At 42.2% G+C, this 27,563-nt stretch overlaps 1 protein-coding gene across 9 annotated transcripts in view; it reads left to right on the top strand.

The window, feature by feature from the left end:
* The window catches only part of LOC147031950 (TRAF2 and NCK-interacting protein kinase-like), a 219,144-nt gene that overhangs the window by 96,325 nt on the left and 95,256 nt on the right, over nucleotides 1-27,563 (top strand). For all 9 annotated transcript variants that reach the window (XM_085869193.1, XM_085869192.1, XM_085869191.1 and 6 more), the window contains exons 4-13: nucleotides 5,035-5,160; nucleotides 8,398-8,508; nucleotides 8,772-8,862; nucleotides 11,471-11,601; nucleotides 13,560-13,614; nucleotides 14,513-14,591; nucleotides 16,099-16,274; nucleotides 16,441-16,513; nucleotides 17,614-17,725; nucleotides 19,210-19,299. In XM_085869193.1, coding sequence (XP_085725319.1) covers nucleotides 5,035-5,160; nucleotides 8,398-8,508; nucleotides 8,772-8,862; nucleotides 11,471-11,601; nucleotides 13,560-13,614; nucleotides 14,513-14,591; nucleotides 16,099-16,274; nucleotides 16,441-16,513; nucleotides 17,614-17,725; nucleotides 19,210-19,299 — 1,044 coding nt within the window. The remainder of the gene's footprint in view (nucleotides 1-5,034; nucleotides 5,161-8,397; nucleotides 8,509-8,771; nucleotides 8,863-11,470; nucleotides 11,602-13,559; nucleotides 13,615-14,512; nucleotides 14,592-16,098; nucleotides 16,275-16,440; nucleotides 16,514-17,613; nucleotides 17,726-19,209; nucleotides 19,300-27,563) is intronic.

Genomic DNA, 27,563 nt, shown 5'->3' with positions numbered 1-27,563 from the left:
AGTATTCAAAACGACTTGGACAAATGCATAATGTACTAGTAATGAACACAGAACACTTCGATAACTTATAGATAAGTTATACCAACGATTGATTAGCGTGGTTTAGGCGTCCACAACCTATGCCCAACGATAGTCTAACGCAGGGGTCGGGAACGTGTGGCTCGCGAGCCAGGTATGGCTCTTTTGATGATTGCATCTGGCTCGCAGATAAAATTGGCGTTTGAAACTTGGAAAGCCCAATATTTCTCGCGGAAGCTTTACCTATAGTTTGAATGGTGTCGTGCTTCATTCACGTGCAGGGCTGAACTTGGCAGAAGGAGAGAAGAAAAAACACCTCCGAATTGTCTGAAGCGGTTTTTGTTTCGTCCAGTCATGCGGCCGACGCGAGTAGTGATTTCGGTTCCTCCAATGACGTGCCGCCGCCGAGACGCGTCACGGAATTCATCTCGACCAATCACGCGCCACCGCTGAGGCGACAGCATCCCAGAGTCGGCCGGCCGCGCCGCACCTCTCGAGTATGTCAGCCCGTGCGCAGGCCAGCCAGACTCACTTGGGTCAACATCTCCCTCTCTCTCATTTGCTCAAAGCTAACTTTGCTAACAAAGCTAACAAAGCTAACTTTAACTAACTTTTAACATTTGCTAACCCTTCGACGAAGAAGATGGCGAAAAGAAAAAAAAATGAGGAGTATCGTACATTTCAGGACGAATGGGCCGAAGAATTCGCCTTTGTGGAGAGAGCAGGTTCTGTGGTGTGTCTAATTTGCAATGACAAAATTGCATCGATGAAACGGTCGAATATAAAGCGGCACTTCGACAAGCGCCATGCTACCTTTGCATCAAAATACCCTGTGGGAGACAGCAGAAAGAAAGCATGCCAAGAGCTACTGAGCAGGGTGCAAGGGTCTCACTATCTGCCATGACCTTTCCTGGGAAAGTCACATTTCCAACCTCGCCTCAAAAGCCAGTCGCCGACTGGGAATCCTCCGTCGTGCAAAGTCCTTCCTCGGCCCTCTTGAGCTCCTGACCTCTTACAAAGCTTTTGTCCGTAGCCTGATGGAGTACTGCTCTCCCCTCTGGGCTGGTGCTCCTGCCTCCCACCTTTCTCGGCTTCATGCTGTCGAAACCAGGGCATTTAAGATCATCGGCATCTCCCGCAATGAAGCTGAGTCTTTGGGCCTCTCACTCAATCACCGCAGGTTGGTCGGTGGTCTTTCTGTCTTCTACCGACTCCTCTCCAGCGTTGCCCCACCTGCTCTCTCTGCGATTTGTCCCCACCACATTTCCACAGGGCGCTCAAGGTCCGCCAACAACCCCCTTCTGGTAAAACTACCAAAATCATGAATCACTGCCCATCTTCACTCTTTCATTCCTCTTTTTTCCCGCCTTTGGAATAAACTTCCTCACTCTATTCTTTCCCATTCTTCCCTCCTGGCTTTCAAAACAGCTGTTCACCACCACCTCTTATCTTCCCCCTTCCAAATCCTCGATCTTTTCTACCCCCGATAATCCACCCAAGCCCACTTCCTTCAATTCCCCTGCTTTCCTTCCTGAAAATCCCTGAAATGTCCATCTTCTATTCGCCATGTTCCTCGTCCCATCCCCATCCCTCTCCCTTCCACAGTTCACCTAATGTGTCTGTTCCCCACTGTTTTGTCCCTTCCACTCCCGCCTCTCTTGTCTCATGCCTCCTTGCTGTGAGTTGTGTGTTAGCTCTCATACGAGCCTCGACCAAGGAAAACAAAAATAAAAAAGCCAGCCAGCAGCAACTCCGCGTATGGACCCGGCAAGGTGACTATAATTCCGCCAGCTTTGCTGGATCTTTAGCAATAGTGAGGAACGGAAAACCATTCACAGATGGCGAGTATGCTAAAACGTTCATGCTGGATGTCGCCAATGAACTTTTTGATGATCTTCCGAACAAAGACAAGATAATCAAATGGATACAAGACATGCCTCTGTCGGCAAGAACTGTTCATGATCGTACTATCATGATGGCAAACCAAGTGGAGGAAACGCAAGTGAAGGACATAAATACAGTGCCGTTCTTTTCCCTGGCTTTGGATGAGTCAACAGACGTAAGTCATTTGTCGCAGTTCAGTGTGATTGCAAGATACGCTGCTGGTGATACACTGCGCGAAGAAAGTCTTGCTGTTCTGCCAATAAAAGGGTCCACAAGAGGTGAGTATTTATTCAAGTCTTTCATGGAGTTCGCTCAAGAAAAAAATCTACGAATGGATAAACTTATCTCAGTGTGTACTGATGGTGCTCCGTGTATGGTGGGGAAAAACAAAGGATTTGTGGCGCTTCTCCGTGAACATGAAAATAGACCCATCCTAAGTTTCCATTGCATTCTACACCAGGAGGCACTTTGTGCTCAGATGTGTGATGGGCAGCTTGGCGAAGTGATGTCGCTGGTCATTCGTGTGATCAACTTTATTGTTGCACGAGCCTTAAATGGTCGCCAGCTTAAAACACTGCTGGATGAAGTTGGAAATAACTATCACGGCCTGCTTTTGCACAGCAATGTACGTTGGTTGTCAAGAGGGAAGGTGCTTAGCCGTTTTGCGGCTTGCCTGAACGAAATCCAGACTTTCCTTGAAATGAAAGGGATTGAGCATCCTGAGCTAGCCGAAACTGAGTGGCTCCTCAAGTTTTACGATCTCGTGGATATGGCTGAACATGTGAACCAGCTCAACGTGAAAATGCAAGGCATTGGAAATACAGTGTTATCCCTTCAACAAGCCGTGTTTGCTTTTGAAAACAAGCTGGAGCTCTTTATCATGGATCTTGAAACAGGTCGTTTACTACATTTTGAAAAACTGAGACAATTTAAAGATGCATGCACAGCAAGTGAGCCCACTCAAAACTTTGATCTCCACCAGTTAGCTGGCTTCACATCCAGTCTCCTACAGTCATTCAAAGCACGCTTTGGAGAATTTCGTGAGCACACTCGTCTTTTTAAGTTCATCACCCATCCAAACGAGTGTTCACTGAACACAGCCGACCTGAGTTACATTCCTGGTGTCTCCGTCAGAGATTTTGAAGCAGAAGTGGCTGACCTGAAGGCCTCAGACATGTGGGTGAATAAGTTCAAGTCACTGAATGAAGATTTGGAAAGAATCGCACGACAGAAAGCAGAGTTAGCGAGCAAGCACATGTGGACAGAAATGAAAAAACTTCAACCCGAAGACGAGCTGATTATCAAAACTTGGAACGCGCTTCCTGTCACATACCTCACACTGCAGCGTGTGAGTATTGCTGTGTTGACCTTGTTTGGATCTACGTATGCATGTGAGCAGTCATTCTCACATCTTAAAAACATCAAGTCCAACCTACGATCACGTCTAACGGATGAAAGCCTCAACGCTTGCATGAAGCTTAACCTCACCAAGTACCAACCAGACTACAAAGCCATCAGCAAATCCATGCAGCACCAGAAGTCCCATTAATGGTGAGTATTATAACAACATTATTTAAAAGAATAAATTCAGAGGCTTATTATACTCACATTAAGTTGAATTCAGTCTTAAAATATATTATATGGCTCTCACTGAAATAGATTTCCAAATATTTTGCTTTAATGGCTCTCTGAGTCAAAAACGTTCCCGACCCTTGGTCTAACGTATGCAGAGCGTGGCAGCGTATGCAGAGCGTGGCAGCGTATCGTCGATGATTACGTGAGGTTTTCTATTCATAGGCTGCAACTTCACTTTTAATAAATGCTTGTCACTCGCCTATTGTTTTTGGACGCTGGTGATCGGCAATTGAAATCGTTTTCATTGAACGAGTTAAATCACTTCCACAGCACTGCAGCCACGGCACCAACAGCAGCAGGCTCAGTGCCATCCTCATGCCAGGCTCAAGCGGATCCCTGTAGAAGGTGTACTGCTTGCTTATCATTGGACCCACTCTGGCTAGCAGCTCGTCGAACATCGCTGGGGGCATTCGCAGGAAGTTGATGAAGGATGCATGGTCCTCGTTCCGGAGTTCCACCATGAGCTGGTCATATATGCCGTAATGGCGTCGCCTCCCGATCCATGGTCTGACCCAGTTCCTTTTCCTCCGTCCATGTCTTCTTCTCCCGGCTCTATTGGCACACAACTGGTGCAGTGTCAACTCGATGAGGTCATTTTGATGTTCGAGGACAGGTAGGTATTGTCGTCTCAGACTTGCCGTATCCTCCATCTCTCGGAATGACATGGACATGTACTCACCACGAAGTCTAAAAAAAAGACGGGTTCCTCCTGCGAAGCCCCTTTTTATATACCAATTCCCCTAATCGCTGCCAATACGCCATTATACGGTATCTGTAAGTTAGAAACGCGTTCAGTAAGTTCTGTGGTCGTCCTGAAGACGTCAAATACGTCTACATACGTATTTGTGCTTAGGACATGCTTTCCAAATAATTCCCAAGCACATTACTCATAGGTTATAAATAAGTCACGGGTACCCTAAACATTACTTTGACGTGTTTTGACGTATGAGGAACTTTCAAGTAACGTGTTGCGAAGTGTGAACAACGTTCGTGTTGCGTGCTTACAAAACGTTACTCATAGGTTAGAAATAAGTTTCGGGTACGCTAAACATTACCTCGACGTGTTTCGACTTATGAGTAACTTACAAGTAACGTGTGTCGACGTGTGTCAACGATCGCATAACGTGCCTACAACTTATGGCCAGCGTCGCGGAACGTGTGAGTCATACGCTGGCATACGTCGTAAAATTTCAGGCATGCAAAAATTTGAGGACAACCCAAAAGTACAACGTTTAAAGCTAGCCTACTACGACGTATGGCAGTGTTTTTCAGCGTGCTCTTAACGTAAAACAAAACGTACCCATAACGTATTCGACGTGTGCCAGCGTTTTAGACAAATTTTTCATAAATCGGCATACGCTGGCTAAATCGTCAAGGTGTGACAGCGGCTTAAGATATAACTGCAGTGGTATCATAACCCAAATACGAAAATCCCCATGTTAATAACAATTATTTTGTCTAAGTTTTCTTTGTGGATTACGTCATACTTTCTCGCAGGATGAAGAGGAAGAGATAAAGTTGGAAATAAACATGCTCAAGAAATACTCTCATCACCGTAACATTGCCACTTACTATGGAGCTTTCATCAAGAAGAGTCTACCGGGACATGATGACCAGCTTTGGGTATGTCTTGTGCAACGTATTCAGTTTGTATGAATGATATTTGGTTCAATGTGTGGTTTTTATTTTTCATTTAACCGTTATTTACTCATAAGTTGCAAGATTGCTTCTATTGAATTTTAGCGGCACTCAATATTCAATTGAATTTACAATGGGATTAAAATAAATTCAAATCAAATGGAAGACCAAATATGTACAGTCCTGCATTGGAGTAATCAGAAGGAAGCCAAACAAGCAAAAAGAAAAGATGAAGTCATCAGGAGGAACCTGGATAGGATTCACATTTCAGATGCTACTTCTCTACCCTCAAACCCATCCAGGTGCAGCTAAGTGAGCCTTTTTCAAAAAAGAAATAGAAAGAAAGAACCCAGATCAAATTTAAAATATATACTGTATATTCTGGCTGCCAGACCATGCGTCCGATCAGGTTTAAATTAAAAAAAATATATATATATATATATTTCCTATTACTCTTCCATCATAATTGGGAAAATTTCACTTTAATCAATGAAGTGGTTCAAGAGAAATGATTTTTTTTAAAGATTTTTGCTTCATCCAATATGGCTGCCAAACTATGTACAGTAACTTATCAATTATTCGTGAATACCCTGATACCCCCAAAGCTTGGGGAACATTTGTATGAAGTTTCCCCTCGATCTGTCCAGCCGTTCAGGAGGTTTTCTATTTTTAAAGGTAAATCCAATATTGCTGCCAAACCATGTGACCTATGATGTCATATGTGTGAACGTTTTATTCCTCATGGATAGCCGGTCATATGTGTAAAGTTTTGCCTCAATCTGTTCAGCCATTTCAGAGAAGGTGATTTTTGAAGGTTAAAAAAAACAAACAAGAAACAATATGGCTGCCGAATCACGTGGCCGATGACGTCATCAAAATTTTTTTCTGCAGACCAATTTATCCCGAGATGACCCTCAAAATTTTCGGACTGATCGGAGGTACCGTTTTACATATGCAATTATGACGTCATAACGAAGGGACGTATCATGTCATAAGTCATCACACTTATTCCGCGTGAGGAGTACTTGCCAAGTGCCAAGTTTCAATTTTTTCCTTGGTGTGGTTTCAGAGATACAGAGCTCCAAAGTTTTTCCAGCTGCCACACCACATGACCTATGACATCATAATTATCATTAAAGCATTCTACATGAGTAGTTTCTCCATGGTGAAAATTTCATTTCAATTCGACAAGCGGTTGTGAAGAAAAACACGAAAGTTCTGTGTAAACAAACAGACAAACGGATCCAAATGCAATACCCTCTCCTCTGGTGAGGGTAACTAGAACGGCACTCAGTCGAGCACATACCTCCGCCAGGCTGAACGGTTTGTGTTTTGTATCCCACTGACGGGCCGGATTTGCATTCTGACCGAAACCACAATCGAATCGGCTTGTTCTTGTCACCGACCCAACTCATCCACCAAGTTTCGTCTGAATCCATCCATAACTGTTTGAGATATTGTGCTATCCGTATATTGTTTTTGGCCCTATCTCTCAATGGCGAAAAATCACTTGCAAAATTAAAACATGGGGGCAATACCCCTGGGCGCTCATCTGGTTGTGGCTGGATAAGATAACCAGGGAACCACTGGTAGGCTTGGATAACCCACAAAATGTATAATGGACAAGAAAGTAAATACCTCTGGATTTTTTTTTTTATGCCATGAACAAACCTTGGGACATCACAGGTAATAAAGGTTGTTGTCAAGTTTCATCGAAATTGTGTGTGTGGTTTCTGAGAAGAAAGCAAATACATATTTTGTGGGGCAATCCCCCCTTTCACCCCTTTAGACCTGGATTTTTCTTGTCGTAAACAAACTTGAGTACATCACGGGTGATGAAGGTTGTGGTCAAGTTTCATCGAAATTGTGTGTGTAGTTTTAGAGAAGAAAGCAAATACATATTTTGGGGGGCAACCCCTTTACACCCCCATAGAGCCCGATTTTTCTAATGTCGTGAACAAACTTTAGTACATCACGGGTGATGAAGGTTGTGGTGAAGTTTCATCAGAATTGTGTGTGTAATTTCTGAGAAGAAAGCAAATATATCTATATAAATATATATATATATATATATATGTATCTATTTTGGGGGACAACCCCCCATAGACCCTCTGAGACCTCGAATTTTTTTAATGGCATGAACAAACTTTGGTACATCACGGGAAATGAAAGTTGTGGTCAAGTTTCATCAAAATTATGTGTGTCGTTTCGCAGAAGAAAGCAAATACCTATTTTGGGGTGCAACTCCCTTAGAGCGTGATATTTTTATTTTATTTTTTACGCCATGAACAAACTTTGTTACATATACGGCTTTGGTACAATCATGGATGAACGTCTGGTAAAGTTTCATTGAAATTGTATGTGTAGTTTTAGAGAAGTTGAGAGTATTTGTGGACGGACGGACGGACGGTCTGACGGATGGACGACGCAAAATCCCATAAGCTCCTGGAACTACATTTCGGGTGAGCTAAAAATTATCATATCAGGATCCGGATCCAGATCTTCACCGAAATCAAATCGATTCGTCCTCGTTGCCCATCCAACCCCAACCTGTGCACTAAGTTTCGTCAAATCCATGCATAACTTTTTTGGGATATCCTGCTCACAGTCAAACACACAGACAGTCAAATAGGGGCGAAAACATAACCACCGTCCACCTTCTGTAGCAGTGGTAATGAACAATCCTACAGAAGTTTACATCATAAATGTATACAAACCTTATCTGTTCTGCCATTAAATGTTCGTCGTATGAATATGCAGTTTTCAATCGTGTTTGTGCATGTACTGTACATTTATTGAATAATACAAATAATATACATCTATCTTCTCTTCCACTTCCACTTCTATCTTCTCTTCCTCTTCCATGTTCCATCCACATAGACCTTCCTTTCTTGTGAGTCGCATGAAATGGATGTATTACTTTGGGCTCCGAGTTTGTAAGTTATGGCCTCTGTACGTGAAGATAGACCTTTGTGCTTCAGCTCAATTGCTTTCTCCTGTGTTTAATATTACTTTGACAACTTCCTCTTTAATGCTTTTACCAGTGACATCTCATGTTCATGCAAAGACCTTGGGAAATATTGAAGACTCTTGGCAGCAATTTTTATCTTGGAGATTTTTTTTTATTAAAATGACCATGGAGCATGTAACTGCCCTTTTTATTTTATCATATTCACATGTATACTTTCTTCGCTTATCTTTCTGGTCTTCTTGTATTTCTAGCTGGTGATGGAGTTCTGTGGTGCTGGCTCGGTTACGGACCTAATTAAAAACACCAAGGGGAACACACTGAAGGAGGAGTGGATTGCTTACATCTGCCGTGAGATCCTCAGGGTACGGGACAGCCAGGTTGCATGCATGGTCCTTGAAGACCATGTGTTACATTCTTATGTTTTACTAGTTTTTTTTTACATTCTTATGTTATTTTTATTTTATTCTTATGTTATTCTTATTTGTTTTACATTCATATTTTACATTTACATTTTACATTCTTTTAAGACCATGTGTTACATTCTTATGTTTTACTGCCAATTCCCTCATCACCATGGCTGCATTCCTAATGTAAATCGTGTTCTTTCATTGGTTTACCCTTGAAGGGGTTGTCACACTTGCACCAGCACAAGGTCATTCATCGTGACATCAAGGGGCAGAATGTACTGCTGACGGAGAACGCGGAGGTGAAACTGGGTAAGCACACTTTGTGAACACACTTCATTTTAACCTGCATGTACAATATGCTCTTTTGTCTATTCATTGTATTTCTCAATTGTCTCTCCACTTGTTTTGATATATATATATATATATATATATATATATATATATATATATATATATATATATATATATATATATATATATATATATATATATATATATATATATATATATATATATATATATATATATATATATCGCTGCAATTTATTCTGCCACACGGACAATACATTTGATTAACGAGAATATCATCGCGCATCGTCAGACCAGCAAATGAAATGACATTTGTGTTTGTTTGTGAAATTATTATACATATTTTTTAAATCAATGAAGAGGCACTGTTAAATTAGGTTGTCTATAAAATAATAATTTATAAAATGTTGTTTGTGGGGTTTTTTTTCCCCCTTGCATAAAAAGAATGTATATTATTTTAAAATTTTGTAGAAATTTGAAGAAGTAATCCTCAAGCGGAAAAACAAACCACCACCTCCCCTTTCAATGTCTCCGTTTTATTTTCACATTGCGGGGTCGGCTAGGGGAAACTATTCTGGTCCAAGTCTTTCTGAAACGGCTGGCCAGGTCTGACACACTACCGTGGCAGGAATTTGGAATTTGTTCTGGTTACCGGCACAAATTTACCTACTCTTTGCAAAAGACCGGGGGATTTTTAATGTTCCTTTATGCCCCTAGTGCTAGCAGATGAGTCTGCCAGCTTCACACGGGATACAGCACACTCGCCCTGCATGCGAAATGCAAGGATGACAGTTTATAGTTTGGCTAAGATTCAAACTTAGGCGAGACCATTGTAGGTTGTGTGTGTGTATATATATATATGTGTGTATATATATATATGTATTTATATATAGATATATATATATATATACATATATATATATATGTTTGTATATATATATATATATACATACATATATATATATATATGTATGTATATATATATATATATATATATATATATATATATATATATATATATATATATATATATATATATATACTCTGAAGCTATCCTGCCAGCCTTCAAGCAAAAAATAATTAAACGAGAAAACCATAGGTCACTCCAATCTGAACTCTTGTGAGTAGGTCAATTGCACCATATGGTTGGAACACAAAGCTCTTTTGGGGGAAGGCAGGGGGAGGTTTATTTCTTATGGTTTATTTCCTAAATTAGAAATCGCCAAATGACACCTTTTTATCAGTGAGAAACCTCCTCCATGCTCTTCACCATTTTTGCAGCATATTACTGCACATGATGAACAACAATATCAGGAAAGTCATCTGAGACGTGGCTCACCCTTGTGGTGAATGTTTCATCGACATGATGATCAGACCAATCCATAGCCCTCCTGTATTTTGATTGCTTCAAAAATATTAATCAAGATTTATCATTAAATATCTGTTGAGAAATTTTGGTTCAAATCAGCAAATCCGGGCCATCAGTGGGATTAAAAAAAATGTAGACCATTCAGCCTGCTGGCGGAGGTATGCTCTCTACCAAGTTCCTTTCTAGTTAAAGCGTTTGTTATGACTCAGCCAGGGTTTGAACTGCTGACCTCTCAGACTCTGACTGGATTCTCTAACCATGACTCCACTGAGTGGTTAAAAATGCAACATATGACTATGTTCTCGACATATCTGTTCACTTATATCATGGAATACAGGCCTGTCCGATTGAATCTCACACAAAATAACTTCCCGATTAAAATAAAGAAAAAGGAACGCCACTTTTCCCACACACCAAGGGAGATTTTGTTTAGATATACAAATGCCAGACATCGGCTTCCATACACTTGCATTTGTGATTATGCTCCTTCCTCTACACAACAATGACCGATGTCATTTTACAGACCTTTTAATTGACTGTGCTGGTTTTCAAACCCTCCTTCTCATGGGTGAAGCCATAAGCCTGGTGTTGCTTTCATAGCTAGGGTGGCTGGCTTGAGATCTTAGGGTCCTGAGGTTGAGCCCTGTTGGTCGCTGGATTAACACCAGGTGGGGTTGACTCAGCCTGTTATCCTTCCGAGGTTGGCGAAATGAGTACCAGTGTACTGGTATGGGGGTACAGCATCAGCGGCACAGCTGCGTCAAAATTATAGTTGCTATCCACAAGAAGAAGAAGAGTGGGTGAAGCCCTTCATTCATTATTATTCGTTGTGGAATCTGGAAAAGGAGGGACAAACAGCCTGCTGCAGCAACAAACCTTATTAGCAAATCCATTGCACAATTTGGTGTTTCAAATTCAATGTTTTCAATCACCGATTGAATTCCCGAGGTTGAAAAGTATTTACACCTCGGTTGCAGCACATATCTTGTGCGTTATTTTCAAGTTTACTCAGTCATTGTTGGGTCGGTTCCATCAATGTTATCCAACAATGCCGGCCTGCTTGAGAGAATGATCATCGGAGAGCGATCACGTGGCACATTTCAATACCTTAATGGTTCCTTCCATGATGCCATCATATTATGTTCCTTGACTCAGCTTCGACTTGAGAATATGTATGATATCTCAGATTATGTTAAATTTTTGTAAGCTTTTTCTGGACCTACTCCTACGTTCCTGCAGTGGACTTTGGGGTGAGTGCCCAGCTGGACCGCACTATTGGACGGCGGAACACGTTTATTGGTACTCCATACTGGATGGCTCCAGAGGTTATTGCCTGTGATGAAAATCCAGACGCAACATATGACTACCGGGTTGGTTCCCTGTTTAAAAAGAAAACTTCCCCTGGTTTTTTTTTTCTTGTTTAATTAACCCTCTGTTGTTACACTCATTTTTATTTTCTCATTCTCATTTCTCCACCTCTCCCTCTCCCCATCTCATCCACATTCCTCACATTGTTTCTACGCTACGGCTCACCTTAAAGAGCAGGTTGCGGGTCACCAAACATGTTCTGAAAATTTATCAATACGATTATATGTGCATTAAATAGTTCGATGCAAACTATTGTGGTTGCCTAACTATTGGAAATATTAATGAAATTTAACTCCGAAGTTATTTCTCGAGGCTGTTGAAAAAAACCAGCCACGTGCCATATATGGATGGTGACGTCACGTTCTCCAAAACAAAGCGGACGCTCACTCGCTCATTGAAGAAGTGTCCAGTTGAGCGGGCTGTTCTTTCGCTTTTTTGAGCTTGCAACTGTCAATATTATCCTTTTTTATTTTGAATTATTGTAGAACAAAGTTATTTGGTGTTTGTACATCATGCCTCGTACGTGTGTCGTCATGTTTTGCGAAAATGGCTGGAAAACGGGTAATCGCTCCCACCGATTCCCGAAAGAATCAAACATTCGCCGGCAGTGGATAAGATTTGTACAAGCAAAACGGGCGAATTTTTCCCCCAAAGAAAACGGGTAAAGAGGACCCTTTGGATAGACTTGTCATTTGTGGTGACCATTTCACAGCTGAGGATTACGAAGGCATACACATCTGATCACCACTCTGTGAATATGAGTTGTTGGTTGACAAGTTCTCCAGATACTGCTCTGTCACAGAATCAATTGTTGAGTTTAAGTGAGAAAAACCTTGAAATGTATTCTTTAAGAGTACATGGAAAAACACATAAATAAACTTTCTAAAAACACAAGCATGAAAAAATTTCTCAGCAAATCAACTTATTGTTGATTAAATTTTTTTTTAACAGCATCAGCAAATTGGGCTATTTCATTTCAATTGTAAAAAATTGATCAATTTTCCACTTTTTTTTCTAAATTTGGTAGAATATTTCCCAATGAGGCTAAACATGTTTTGGTATTTATATGCCACAAGAGTTTCTTGAAAGTTGGGGTTTGTTCTAACTGTTCACTTTCGCTGGGGTCCGCACTATTGGACGGCGGAACACGTTTACTCAGCTGTCAGAAAGACTTCAACGCCAAGGCTACGGTGTATAATACATTTGGGTCCATTATTGATTCATTCAATTTCTGACTCTTGAGTGACGACAGGGTTAAAAATTATTATATCAAGTCACAGACGAATCAAACTTTACATTATTTTATGCATCGAACAAGAAAATGAAAATCTACAAACCAATCTGTCAGTGTGAACTGCCGGGCAGTCAGTCCTGCCACTTGTACACGAAAGAGGCCGTTTTCTGGCACTTGCTGGTGGCTCAAATTTATATAGCTCAGGGTCAGAAACTCCATAGTATAAATTCGCATCATCCTCTGACTCGGCCTCGGCAATATCAGAATGAAAACACTCATTTTCATCGCCGCTGAAATCACTCTCTGATTCGCATCTCGCCATTGTTCACACGCTGTTTCCGAATGTTCACGAAGTTTTCGGAGAACGTGACGTCATAGCTTCTTCGGTAAATTCCGGTCTGTTTTTTGATCACTGACAAAAGTTTTGACTTAAAAGTTAATTTTAGCATATTTTGAGTTTCAAATGTAAGAAAATAATTTCCCAACGATTATTAATGTGATTACAACCTTTGAATCTCGCGAAGTCATCAGCTACCCAAAACCTGCTCTTTAAAAAAAAAAATTCTGTTACCTTTCCGCCACTCTCGGACACTTTCCCCATGCTTGCTTTTTCTCGTCAAGCATTCCTTACCCTCAGTATTAAGAACTTAAATTCCAGTTTTTCACTTTGTACCTTTTCGAGAGATAATCTCCTGGAGATCTCTGTCATTTCCATGCATTTTCCAGAGCGATCTGTGGTCTCTGGGCATAACGGCGATCGAAATGGCTGAGGGAGCGCCACGTAAGTGACCACCTTGCATGACCATGTACCACTAGTTAACGAAGGTGCCCTTTTGCCTCCTTGTTTTATTACATGTGCTGTGAAACACAAAATCTGCGGTTTGGGTACTGGACCGATCTGCTATTATGTATTCACCGGTTAATTGGCAGAGGGGTGAAATTGAGTAACGTAAAATGAGGAAGGATGATGGGAGAGAGCAGGAAGGGTAGGGAAGTTTAGGAGCAACGACGATTGAAGGGAAGGAAGGTTGGTTGAAGGTGTGTGTGTGTGTGTGTGTGTGTGTGTGTGTGTGTGTGTGTGTGTGTGTGTGTGTGTGTGTGTGTGTGTGTGTGTGTGTGTGTGTGTGTGTGTGTGTGTGCGTGTGCGCGTGCGCGTGCGTGTGTCTGTGTGTGTGGCGAATGTATTCCACTATATTTGCAAATGTAGCTGAAAAGCATTTGAAGATGCAAGGCCCGTCCGCTTTATATTCGGACTTCTTATCCTTCCATCTGCTAAATGGTACCTATGACCTTTTGAGCAAATAATTAATTTGTCTTCTCCATAGTCTCATAATATAGCTTCGTTCAGAATTTTATGACAAAAGCTCAAATGGTAAAAAAAAGTTCCGGTCTGGACAAACACACAGACAGACAGACAGACAGACAGACAGACACAGAAGTGATTGCAAAACCCCGTCTCCCGCTGCGTGGGGGACGGGCGAACAAATGCATGGCCTGTTACCATGTTAAATGTTGTCGAGCAGAATGGCAAGATGGGCCCGTTAACTTAAAAAGGCAGCTTTACGAGCAGAGTTGTTGTCCTTGTGGTGCATTTGGCTCGCAGATATATTTAATGTTGTGTTTATATTTGTCAAATAATTTATGAAAGTGTTTGTAACGATGATTGCATGCGTTTGCAGCACTCTGTGACATGCACCCCATGCGTGCACTCTTCCTCATTCCACGGAACCCGCCACCAAGACTCAAATCCAAGAAGTGGTGAGACATGCTTCCTCACAGTAGTTCAACCGACATGTGTTTTCTTTTGTTTTTAGTTTTTTTTTAGGAAATGATATATGTAAAATAATTCGACAACACAAACCACAATAACAAAGCGACTGGCCTATTATGTCTACGTGCTAAGCAGCTGAGGAAGCTGTCGACAGGCCCCACTAGACTTGGTCCTTTCAAAGAATTGCATTTCCTTTGTATGCACATTTTATGCTGTGGCTTAGAAATCTGGAATACTTCATTGTGTAAGGCATTGGACCCACTTTTTTAATACAATGTTTTGTTTTTTTCCTTTTATGCAGCACTTCAGCTTGGTCTTCGGTTTTTCTTTGTTGTGAACAGTACTTTAATTGTAGTTATTCCATTGCCGATTTCTTTGTTTTTTTTTCATCTGCGAAGGCATTCCTCTTGAGCCCCACCAACTTGCATTGCACGCCCAGATCTAACCGGATGTTAATATCTTTTGTTTTCTCCTTACAGCTAATGGTATACCTGCGAGTTCACTTGCCATGTTTGCAAGCTTTTATCTGTGTTTTGTTGGATATGTTGACAAAAATCACTGGAACATTCCTTGGTTGCGAGGCATAAAGGTGTGATTACAACTGCAGTGCAACTTTGAAGCTCATGGAGCTCTGCCTTGTTGGCTAGTTAATGAGTGTTGCCCCTCCCCTTGTATTTGGCCACTTAACTCGAGTGTAATTGGTCTATAACCTTTTGATAGGAGTGCATCATCCCTGAAGATTTTATGGAATGCATTCCATCAATATCTTGCATAGCGCTTTTTATTTCCAAGCAAAATTTGCTCTTCTTCTTCTTCTTCCTCCTCTTTCATGTGCAGCACAAGGTTGTGGGATCGTATCATTGGCTGAGGGCACGGCTGTGCCGCTGATGCATTGCCCTCTGAAGGTTAGGGCAGGGATTTGGAATTTGTCCACGGTGCCGGCGATAGCTCATTTACTCTTCGTGAAGGACACCGTGGGATCTTTAATGTCCACCAACTAATGCCGGCAAATGGTACACCAGGTTTAACGTCCATCCGAGGGGCGGCACACACATTGATGAATCACCCTGCCTGCGAAGCATCGGAAGGACAGTTTTTATCGCTGGTCCGAGATTCAAATCTCGGTTAGATGGCTAAGAGTCGAGTGTGTGTACTTCAAGGCTATCCTGCCAGCCCAGAAAAATCTCAAGAGATTTACCAAAAAGGAAAAGGTGAGAAAGGTACAAATTATAAAAAAAAAAACACGTCTGTAAAAAGGTGAGATTTTAGAAAGAATTCAAACAAAATCGTAATTGATGAGGCAAACTTTAAAAGGCATCGATTTCCATAGTTGAACATGTCTGAAGATTGCTCAGTCACCAAAAGTCTACGATAACCAATGCGATGAACTACGAGGACAAAATTAGCATGCAGCCTCATGTATAGAGACTTGGCTTAACTGTTCATAGCTATGATTACAATGGTGGACAATGAATGAGTCTGGCATTGCTTTAGGTCCAAAAAGTTCCACAGCTTCATCGAGAGCTGCTTGGTGAAGAATTACGTGCAAAGGTCCAACACTGAGCAGCTGCTGAAGCACCCACTGGTGCGGGAGCAGCCAACCGAGCGGCAAGTCCGAATTCAGCTGAAGGACCACTTGGACCGAACAAAGAAGAAGAGGAGTGAGAAAGGTGTGCTAGCCAATTAACAATTGTGTGCGCATGCAGCATTTTCTCATCAAAGTTTCGTTTTTGGCTTCTTAGTGTGGAATAGAGTTTATTTCGCATGCTTATTTCGGACCATTTTGCCTTGTTTGCAAGGGGCAGAGGGGAAGATGTAACTTGTATTCCTTTGCAGAAGAGACGGAGTATGAATACAGTGGGAGTGAAGATGAGGAGAACGATGGGGGAAATCAAGATGGAGAGCCAAGGTTGATAATTAAACACCAAACGAGTACAGATAGCAAAGTGAAGTTAATTTTGAGTTTTGGCTAAATGTGGGAGTTGTAGTTTAATTGGGGTGGGGATGGGGTGGAAGGGGTGGAAGGGAAATCACAAGCATATATTGTGAGTTGCAAATGACATTGAAGCCTGGAAAGAATGAGCAAGACTGGACATGTGACAAAGGTGTTGGTGTTGGCTTTTTATCTGGTGTTGGCTTAGCGATTGGGGTGGTGGCTTGGGATCCTAGGGTCCTGAGTTCAAGCCCTGTTTTTTTCCGCTGAATTAACACCAGGGGGTTGACTCAGCCTGTCATCCTTCCGAGGTCGGTGAAATGAGTACCAGTGTAGTAGCCAAAAGGCTGCACACGAAGGGAAGGGGTATTGATGGATTTATTAAATCTGGTATTGGTGTGGTGCAGGCATTATGGGCCGAATGGCCTCCTTCTGCGCATAAATTCCTATTTTTTACAAAAAAGGGTTTCATTGGTTGCACAACAAGGAAGCAAATGGTGTTACTGGTTTAAATGTATTCACTGAAAGAGTAAAATTTGAAAAAAATATGTTTCTCATGAGTGTATTGGTTTATGGATGAATGGGTTCTTGTGAAGTAGAGAGGGTTTGATGGTCTTCGAGAGGTAATTTGTGGATATACAAGTTACGCTCATGAAATTATACAAATGAGATCTCACAATAGTCCAAGACTTACCAAAACATTATTTTAATTTAATAAAAAATAGATGTATTTGTAGTTTGTAAGAAAATCTCGAGATTATTTTTCTTGTGTATGCAGTATATGCTTTTTGCAACGTCTTGAACAATTGTGAGTATCTTGTTTGTTTTTTTCTTTTATAGCTTTTTGAATTGCGTGTGTGTTTTGTTTTTTGTTGGTGTTAATTTATCAAGGAGTCTCCTGGCCAGCGATCTTCATGCCGTTTCTACATTGTACCACATTGGAACTTTTTAAATTTCAAGTTTGCTCAAAGCAATCCTTGAGGTTGTATTTTTCTTTCCAATTGTTAGTCTTTGCAGTTATTTTGCTTTCTTGGCTCATTTTTGCTAATCGAAGACCCTTTGCACTTCCTTCCCAGTTCAATTGTAAACATTCCTGGTGAATCCACCCTTCGACGTGACTTCTTGCGCCTTCAGCAGGAGAAGGAACAGTCGGACGCAGCTCGCCAAAGGCAGCAACAGCTCCTGCAGGTAGGTTTTGAAGGAGGAATGTTAGGCCAAAAAACCCCCCAAAGAAATCAATTCTGGTTACAGGCTAAGACAAGAAAGGTTAAGGAAAGAAGATATTATTTTTTTTATGCCTCCACAGCCAAAGGCTCCCAATGCCAGAGGCATTATGTTTTTGGTTTGTCCGTGCGTGCGTAGCAGATTTTTGTTATCATAATAACTTGTGAACCACTGAAGGGATTCCAACCAAACTTGGCAAAAGTATACGCTGTAATAATACAAAGATGAGCAGATTCGATTTTGGGTTCAAAATATTAAAGGTCTATGGTTATCTGATCTTTAATTGAAACTTTAATTGAAAAAATTGTTGTTACCACAACAACTTGTGACCCACAAAAGGGATTTCAACCAAATTTGACACAAGTATGGACTGTGATACAAAGATGAACTGATTCAATTTTGGGTTAAACAGGTAAACGATAATGTGCCCTTTCAGAATCATTTTGCAACTCGAGTTCGAGGCATCTGATGTTTTCTCTCTTCGACTTATCTCTCTTTTCTCTTTTGCACTCTCTCATGCAATCTTTAATTTGCTATGTGACCATTAATTGAGATTAAATTTAACCATTGGGTGAACATCCAACACGGGCGGAGGCATATCCGTCGACACATTCATGTAAAATTATATTTTCTACTCTTTTATTTTATTATTTTGGCTGATTCGGACTAAACTGCTTAAGGCCATGAGATTTATTGTTTTGGAAGGTACGCACTCGCTTCCTTCAACTTCACTACGGTGTTTCAGCCATTACTTTGGTTGTACACGTCCACTTTCAGAAATACACCTCCACTGTAACAATTCTAATTGTGTGTCCTAGGTGAAAACACTTGAGATGTATTTATAGTTTGCTGTCGTTTTTGGGGAACTTTAAAATAATTCTGAATAAATTGCATGTTGTTGTGGATTTTGTCTCACACCTGTTACATAGTTTCCAAATTGATGATATATTCACTGTTAAACTGTCGTCCATGTCATGGCACTACACTGGGGAACACAACTCGTGTATATCCCCACTCAGCCACAGTGCATGCACTAATTTTAACAGCTGCACTTCATGAAAAAGAAAATGTTCTTCCTTAACGGTCACATTTTATATCTACAATGAACGTCACACGTTGTCGTCATCGCAAATTTCTCGTGCTCTTCTGCACATGCCCTTCATGAGAGGAGATAACTCTTCACACAAGAGGGAAACAAAATTGGTCGGGTAACCGGAAATGGGCATTTATCGGGGCCTTAATGATAGTCTCACTATTGCGAGGTCTTAAAATCATGCGGTTTCATTGCTGGTTCATGACATGCTAAAACCTTTATCACATTTACTTTTGGCACCATTCAAAGCAATAATATGTATTTTAAAACTCTTGATTTTGACCACGGTCCTTGACACAATTCTTAAGATAAGATTTTGTTTTTCTCCCTGGTGTGCCTCTATTGCTTGCTACAGGCAGCACATCAGCGTCAGCAGCAGCATATTCTGGCTGAGCGGCAAAAGCGTATTGAGCAAGAGAGGGAGCAAAGGCGACGGCTGGAGGAGGTATAACTTTGACCTTTTGTATGTAAGCGTACAGCTTTGTTAAGATGTAAAGGCAAGTGCTTTTTCCTCATCAATGCTTGCAAGAAGGCAGCACTGGTCTCTCATAAGACATTTTGTATGCAGTATTATTTACGTGATTAAACAACAAGGCTTGATTGGTGAATGAGCTTTAGGTGCTAATACTTTATGTCCTCCCTGAGTGGAAAATTTAAAAGAACTTATCAAAGGACGTATAATATTTTGATAAGTGCTTTATCATCGTGTAATTAGTTTTATAATCATGTGGGACGTTTTCTTTTGTGCTTCTAACAAAATGTGTGACATGTTCATTACATCTTATCACATTATGTGCTTTCTTATTTCATAGTTGTGCACTTTTTTTAAAATTTTTCCAATATTATTTGTTTGTATGTAAATGTTGATCAATATGCTTTGTATATGTTGCAAGACTCTCTCTCCCACAATTGATCCACTTCTTGCCATGGTAAGTGATGAAAACACAGTCATTATGTTGTGATGAAATTTGATAATTTTGTAGGTAATGTGTCCTGGATTGAAAAACCTCTTTTTGTTGGAGCTAAGCTCTTTCTATAATGGCTTTCTCTCCAATTTCAAACTCATCCTAGTGCTTTGCAAGACGTTGTAAAAAAAAAAAAAAAAACAGTCCCCCATCTTTTGGTGAATATGGTAAGCCTGTTGCGATGCCTGCTCATGCTCACGGGTGAGCATTAAAGATCCCCTAATGTGATTTTGAAATGGGTAGGCTGCTATTTGCTGGCACCCTGACCGAATTTCAAAAATTTTGATTCCCTGGCGAAAATATGCTTTTGCCGACTTTGTGATCGAAAATTTACTGATATCAGAATAACAAGAGTGACAGACATCACCAACCTAACTTTTGTGCATGATGAAAATACTGATGCTCATTATTCCCATGTGGATAAATACAATTACTTGTAAGGATGAAAAAAAAAACTTGTCGTTTGGGCCACTGACTTATTGATCAACACTCATACAGTATATTGTTATGGGTCGGCGGCTGGGTTACGAGGGGCTTCTCGGACCCGCTTCCCGACCTTTGACCCTGAAGTCGACGGGCCACAGATAACTCCGTGGCATAATGAGTTGCTCAGCAACCACGGATGCCGTCCGAGACGATTAATTTTGGTAGGATCCTTGCAACCAATTCCCGCATTACCTTCCCATCAAACAAATCCCCCAATATAAAGAACCATGCTCTTGACGCCCCACGACTATAAATCAAGAACAGTCAAGCGATACCGTAAGTGGGACGTCAGTAAGTGACTGTCCACAGCAAAACAGCGGAGCAAAACTCCCATCCACTAGAAACACATGAGTGTCTAACCAATGGAGAAAGATACGATCAGGCAGGTTGGAAAATTTATATAAACTTTAGCAAAGGGCATGTATTTACAGGAAAACAGTTATCTACAGAGCAAAAGCAGTGACGCATAGAAACATCTTACTGTTAAGAACACAAGCCCCTTAGTCATTCATCTTACCACAAATCTACAGACACAGGCACCTGCCACTCTGGGAAACAAAATAAGCCAGGGTGATAGACAGATAAAGTGAATTTGGTGTCAACGCCGGCCTCACCCATATGTGAGCCAGACGGCTCACGTGTAACGAACAAGATGTATGGTGCGGGTAATAAAGAAGTGCAGGTGGGAGGTGTGGTGTATGCAAGTGCATGAAATGCGAGCTCTGAAAATAACTGTTGTGAACTCGGTTGATACTCCACAACAGTGTGAGTCGATGAGGTGTATGCGCTGAATGATGCACAGATGTAAAGTGCAAGAATGCGAGACGAGAATGTTCTCAGCGCTGGCATTGATAACGCTCGCAGCGCTCGTAGTTACAAGAACGCTCGCACTGCTGGCACCCTGGTTCTGCAGTGTTAAACGTGTATGAGGTATGCTATTGGGGTGTTACTGAATGGATTTGTGTGGATTTTGGTATGTTTTGTGGAGTGAATGTGGTATGGGGTTCGAATCCGTCAAGAGTTGAGAAGTGTACTCGAACTTCATTCTCAAACAGAGTTGGAGAATGACGAAAACACTCGGGATAGTTTTAACTACATTCACAACACATCTTTCCCTTCCACTGATTTGAGGGGGAGGGGTAATTTAGCTAAATAAAATACAGAACTACTGATATAACTAAACTCCAAGGTTCCTTTATGTGTTTTATGTAACTCCCTGGGGTCTTCCAAAACCACAACAATATATTTAGATGGTTTCTCTTTTATGCTTGTTTTGTGCATCTAGTTGTTTGTGTATTTTTTTTTTTGTCTTTCCTACCATTGGTACTCAAACCACTCTGCTGAAAAAGAATATTCAGATGCAGAAAGCAACTTTGTATGTTGTACTGTAATGAGGATGTCCTTAAGCTTATGGTTTTGTGGTTTATCCTTACTATAATTCATGGAACGGTGTTTGTTACCTCCACCACCGAAGGTGGAAGAAGGTAATGTTTTCACCGCTCTCTGTTTATCTGTTGCTTTGTCTGTCTGTCTGTCTGTCTTTTTTTTTTTTTTTTTTTTTGTATACCTTGGTCGAGGCTCGTATGAGAGCTAACACACAACTCACAGCAAGGAGGCATGAGACAAGAGGGGCCGGAGTGGAAGGGACAAAACAGTGGGGAACAGACACATTAGGTGAACTGTGGAAGGGAGAGGGATGGGGATGGGACGGGGAACATGGCGAAGAGAAGATGGACATTTCAGGGACTTTCAGGAAGGAAAGCAGGAGAAATGAAGGAAGTGGGCTTGGGTGGATTATCGGGGGTAGAAAAGATCGAGGATTTGGATGGGGGAAGATAAGAGGTGGTGGTGAACAGCTGTTTTGAAAGCCTGGAGGGAAGAATGGGAAAGAATAGAGTGAGGAAGTTTATTCCAAAGGCGGGAACAAAGAGCAATGAAAGAGTGAAGATGAGCAGTGATTCGTGATTTTGGTAGTTTTACCAGAAGGGGGTTGTTGGCGGACCTTGAGCGCCCTGTGGAAATGTGGTGGGGACAAATCGCAGAGAGAGCAGGGGGGGCAAGGCTGGAGAGGAGTCGGTAGAAGACAGAAAGACCACCGACCAACCTGCGGTGATTGAGTGAGAGGCCCAAAGACTCAGCTTCATTGCGGGAGATGCCGATGATCTTAAATGCCCTGGTTTCGACAGCGTGAAGCCGAGAAAGGTGGGAGGCAGGAGCACCAGCCCAGAGGGGAGAGCAGTACTCCATCAGGCTACGGACAAAAGCTTTGTAAGTGGTCAGGAGCTCAAGAGGGCCGAGGAAGGACTTAGCACGACGGAGGATTGCCAGTCGCCGACTGGCTTTTGAGGCGAGGTTGGAAATGTGACTTTCCCAGGAAAGGTCATGGCAGATAGTGAGACCTAGAAGCTTGAAAGAAAAGACTTCTTCCAGAGGATTGTTGAGAAAGTGGATGGGGGGGTTTTGTAAACGGTCCTTTCGAAGAGACATAGTGAGAGTGTGAGATTTGTCTGGATTGAAAGACATGTTCCACGTGTTGGACCAGTTTGTGATTTTATCCAGATCTGCAGTGAGTGAAGAAGCTGCTGCTTGCCGGTCTGAGGGATGACAGATGGTACGGCAGAGGGTGGAGTCATCGGCAAAGAGAAATAGAGGATTTTCCAGAGAGTCCGAGAGATCATTGATGAAAACCAGAAAAAGAACAGGGCCCAGAACGCTACCTTGAGGAACACCAGCCTGCACAGGAAGAGGGGATGAAAGAACTCCATTTAGGGCCACACGTTGACTGCGACAGGAGAGGAAGTCTGCGAGCCATGAGTGGAGATGGCCTTGAATACCATGGGAAGAGTGTTTGGTGAGTAGGGCAGGGTGCCAGACTGTGTCAAAAGCACGTGATATGTCCAGGGATACGGCTCGGATTTCCTGTCTGGCATTGAGGACCTCCATCCATTGATGGGAGAGCAGAAGCAGCATATCCAGGGTAGAGTGACCTGGTCTGAAACCAAATTGATGATTGGAAATCAAGCCATTGGAGAAGAGGAAGGATTTCATATCTGAGGCGATGATGGATTCCATCACCTTGCTGATGATTGGGAGAAGGCTGATTGGTCTGTAGTTATAGGGATCTGTTTTTGCACCTTTTTATGCAGGGCAGTGATGTTAGCAGATTTCCAAGCAGATGGCAGATGACCTTGGGCAAATGAGAGGGTGAATAGAACAGAGAGTGGGTGAGCAAGAGCAGAAGAGCAGGCTTTGAGGACACGTGGGCTGATGCCGTCTGGACCGGTTGCAGAATCTGACTCGAGGTTTGAAAGCAAGCTCTCCACCTTGTCAGGAGAAAAGGATACAGAGTCCAGGGACAGTTGGGTGCGACTGGGTAAAGTGGGTAGAGATAGTGATGGGTTTAGGACACAAGATTTAGCTGCAAACACCGAGTTTAGACATTCAGCTTTATCACGTGTGGAATCAGCAGTGCGGCCATTTGAGGTAAGGGAGGGGATGGAGGGGGAACATACACCAGAAACAGATTTGATTAAACGCCACCAGGATTTTGAGGAGGGAGAGAGGTTTGAGAGTTCAGACTTGAGATGAGAAAGTTGTTGTTTTCTGGCTCTCCTGAGGGTAGATACACACTTGTTCTGAGCTTTGTGGAAAGAACTGAGATTGCCCTCAGTTGGGTTTGCTTTCCATGAGGCAAAGGCAAGTTGTTTCAGGACAACTGCCTCGCCACAAGCTTCAGTAAACCAAGGGCGGGAGGAAGGGTAAGACAACTGAACACGAGAGGGGATAAATCTGTGCATGAGGGAGAGCAAGTTTCTTTGAAAGAATTCCCAGGATGAGTTGATGTTTGAGAAAGTAGTGATAGGAGACCAGTCTGCAAGTTTGATGGCTGCTCGGAGACCCTGCCAGTTGGCTTGAGTGAAATGCCAGACTCGACGGCGGTGAGGTGGTTCTCTGATAACAGCCAGAGAGATGTCCACTTTGACAAGGACGTGGTCAGAAGAACCAATTGGAGCGAAGGAAGAGCAGCAGATATTGTCAGGGAAATTTGTCAAAATCCGATCCAGAAGAGATGGAGTACCATTGGTTGAGATCCGGGTCGGGAAGTTGACCGATTGAGTCAGTCCCAATGAGTCGCAGAAAGCTTTTGCTGAGGTGCCATGGCAGGTGAGAGAGGTACCCACACCGAGCCAACTGGCGTGATGACAATTGAAGTCACCACATAAGAGGAAGAGAGAGTTTGGATGAGAAGATAGAAGATGGTCCATGTTTTCGGATAGTGAGGTGTAGATGGAGTCATCACTGTTCGGTGGACGGTACAGTACACATATAAACATGAGGTGGGAGTGAAGGGGAAGCCGAAGCCAGAGGTATTCCTGGGGGTGTGGGGGAGTGAGAGCAGTGCATGGAGAGTGAGGAATAGAGTCTTTGATGAAGAGAGCAACACCTCCACCAGGACGAGGCTCAGGTCTGTCATACCGTAAGAGGGAGTAGCCAGGGAGAGATACTTGGGAGTCAGACACGTCTTGGGAGAGGAAAGTTTCTGTTAGGCAGATAATGTCTGGTTTGTCAGTGGCAACCTGTATGGAAAGATCTGAAAGGTTTGAGCGAAGGCCCCGGATATTTGAGGTCCACACTTTTAATGAAGAGGAAGGGGAGGAGGCTTTGGGTGCAGGAGGTGGAGGGGAGGGGAGGGTAGGACAAGGGATGAGGGGGCAGGTAAGGAGGGTTGCTGAAGGAGTGTGGGGTATTGCAGAACAGCGAGGGGAGGGGGCCGAATGAGGAGGAGAAAAGGCTCTGTGGTGCTGGGGGAGAGGGGGGACAAGAGACAAGGAAGAAGGCAGTTGAGGATTTGAGGAGGTGGAGTGAAGAGATGGAGGTGAGAGGGCAGTGGAGGGAGGCAGGTTGGTGGATGAGAGGGGGGCAACTTTGAGAAGGAAGAGTGAGCCGGATGAAAGGTGGGAGAAAGGTGAGGGGGGGATTTTTGAGAGAGGTGAGAGGGGGGCTTGGAGGGAGAAGAGTGGGATGGTTGCTTTGAGAGTGAGAGTGAGGGGTGAGGGGGGTGAGTTGGCACTGAAGTTGGAAAAAAAGAATGTTTGATGGAAAGCGAGCATCCATGGCAAACTGTGGTTTTTAAAAGTTTTAGGTCAGAGATGCGATTTAACACAATTCTTGATGGATGCAATGAAGGCGAATTCAGAGCATGGAGAGAAGAAGCGCTGTAATAGTTGGATTTTTTAGGCAAGGAATGAAGGAGAGGTCGAAATGAGAGCAGTCTGTTAAAATAGCAGAAGAGTAGTGCATTGTGAAACAGTAAAGAGTACCACATGTATGAGAGAGGAAGATGAAGCATTACAAGATCGTTTTTGTAGTTAAAAATAATGTATGAGAGAGTTCAACAGATTAGGTCATGGAAGTGTAAAAAAAAAAGAAAAATCGAGGAAGAAGACGAGGAGGAAGTTAAGAGGAAGAAGAAGAAGCAGAATCAGGAGAAGGTGAGCGTGTTGTTGTTGTTGGGTATATATATATATATATATATATATATATATATATATATATATATATATATATATATATATATATTTTTTTTTTTTGTTGTTGTTAATATTAATATATGAGAGAGTTCAACAGATTAGGTCATGGAAGTGTAAAAAAAAAAAAAAATCGAGGAAGAAGACGAGGAGGAAGTTAAGAGGAAGAAGCAGAATCGAGAGAAGGTGAGCGTGTTGTTGTTGTTGTTGTTGTAGGGTATTTTTTTTTTTTTTTTTTTTTTTTTTGAGATAAGAAAGAGATTAGTTGGGAGAATGGGGGATGTTTGGAAAGTGGGGAGGATCAAAATTGAAGGTAATGGGGAGGATAGAAATTGAAGGTAATGGGGAGAAAAAACAAACAAACAAAAAAAAAAAACGATCGAACACCGAGTGGAACCAGTAGGCCTCAAGCCTAGGCCTAGGCCTCAAGCACAGGTAAGAACGTCGACAAAAATACTCACAAAATAGCACGATTTTTGAAACAAAACCGAACTAGCAACACACAGTAACATGTAGGTGAGAAAATTAAACAGTTAAAACGGGACAAATAACAACCGGAAACTTAGCTTTGAGAACGTCAACAGGGAGCCCCAAAGGAGACCTCTCGCTGCTCTAAAACCGGAACCGGAAGTCCGTAAACCGGAAGTCTGTCTCTGCTTGTTTGTAGGAAATCTCAAAACGTTTTGGATGGATTCAGATGAAATTTGGTGGGCAGATTGAGTTTGTGACAAGGATGAACTGATTAGATTTTCTGAAGATCCGGATCCAGATCCGACTACTAGAACTTTTAAAACAAGCAGTCATAGACTGGTACTTACGAAATCGTCAACTTTACCTCTGACCTTGTCTAATAAAAGCTGTCTCTCGAGAAGGTAGCGACACAAACCAGAAGTTTCTACGATGATTCTTTACCGAACCATCAAAAATCGAATGTTTGACCTCACTGTGACTTTGACTTTTGACCGATTTTGACCAAAATCTAATCAGCGCTAGCCATCACCCTCCTGAATCACGTGGTGTAATTTGACATTGGTAGCTTCTTCCGTTCTCGAGTTATCGTTCCTACACACACAAACACACACACACACACACACACACACACACAAACAAACACACAAACACACAAACAGATGATGGAAGCATTCAATATAAGATTTCGTAAGTAAAAAGTGATTCTTCACTATTGAGAGTTGGGGCCAAAAACGATATATAGCATGATATCTCAAAAAGTTTTGGACGGATTCGGACAAAATTTGGTGGACAGGATGGGTGTGTCGTAAGGACGAATTGATTCGATTTTGGTGAAGATCCGGATTCGGATCTGGATACGAGGATTATTTAATTTTTAAAGTGATTCTTCAACATTAAGATATCAGGCCAAAAACGATATAGTACTGTATAGCATGATATTTCAAAAATGTAGTGGGACCGATATGTTCTTGTGGATCAGGCATTACGTGGCGGCGGTATGCATTCTACCGAGTGCCCTTCTAGTTTGTTTGTGTATTTGTTTGCCGCCCTACTCTTCCTTCAGTTCTGGTCCGTTACATCTAAATTTGCTACATCGGATCAGCATGACCCCATTTAGTGTATAGGGGTATTTTTTTTAAAATCTCTGCCGGTGGTCTGGGATGGGGTGCGGGGGGGGGCGTGGAGATAAGGGGGTGGGGGACACAAATTCTCTATGTGAATGTGTATCGTGTAGCACTGCGTCCAGGTGGGGGAGGGCA

Source organism: Eptatretus burgeri, chromosome 2, assembly GCF_056783735.1.
Source record: "Eptatretus burgeri isolate ZD-2024b chromosome 2, Ebu_testis_v1, whole genome shotgun sequence".
In the NCBI taxonomy this organism is placed as follows: Eukaryota; Metazoa; Chordata; class Myxini; order Myxiniformes; family Myxinidae; genus Eptatretus; species Eptatretus burgeri.
The sequence above is the reverse complement of the archived record's forward strand: the minus strand, read 5'-3'. Positions and strand labels throughout refer to the sequence as shown.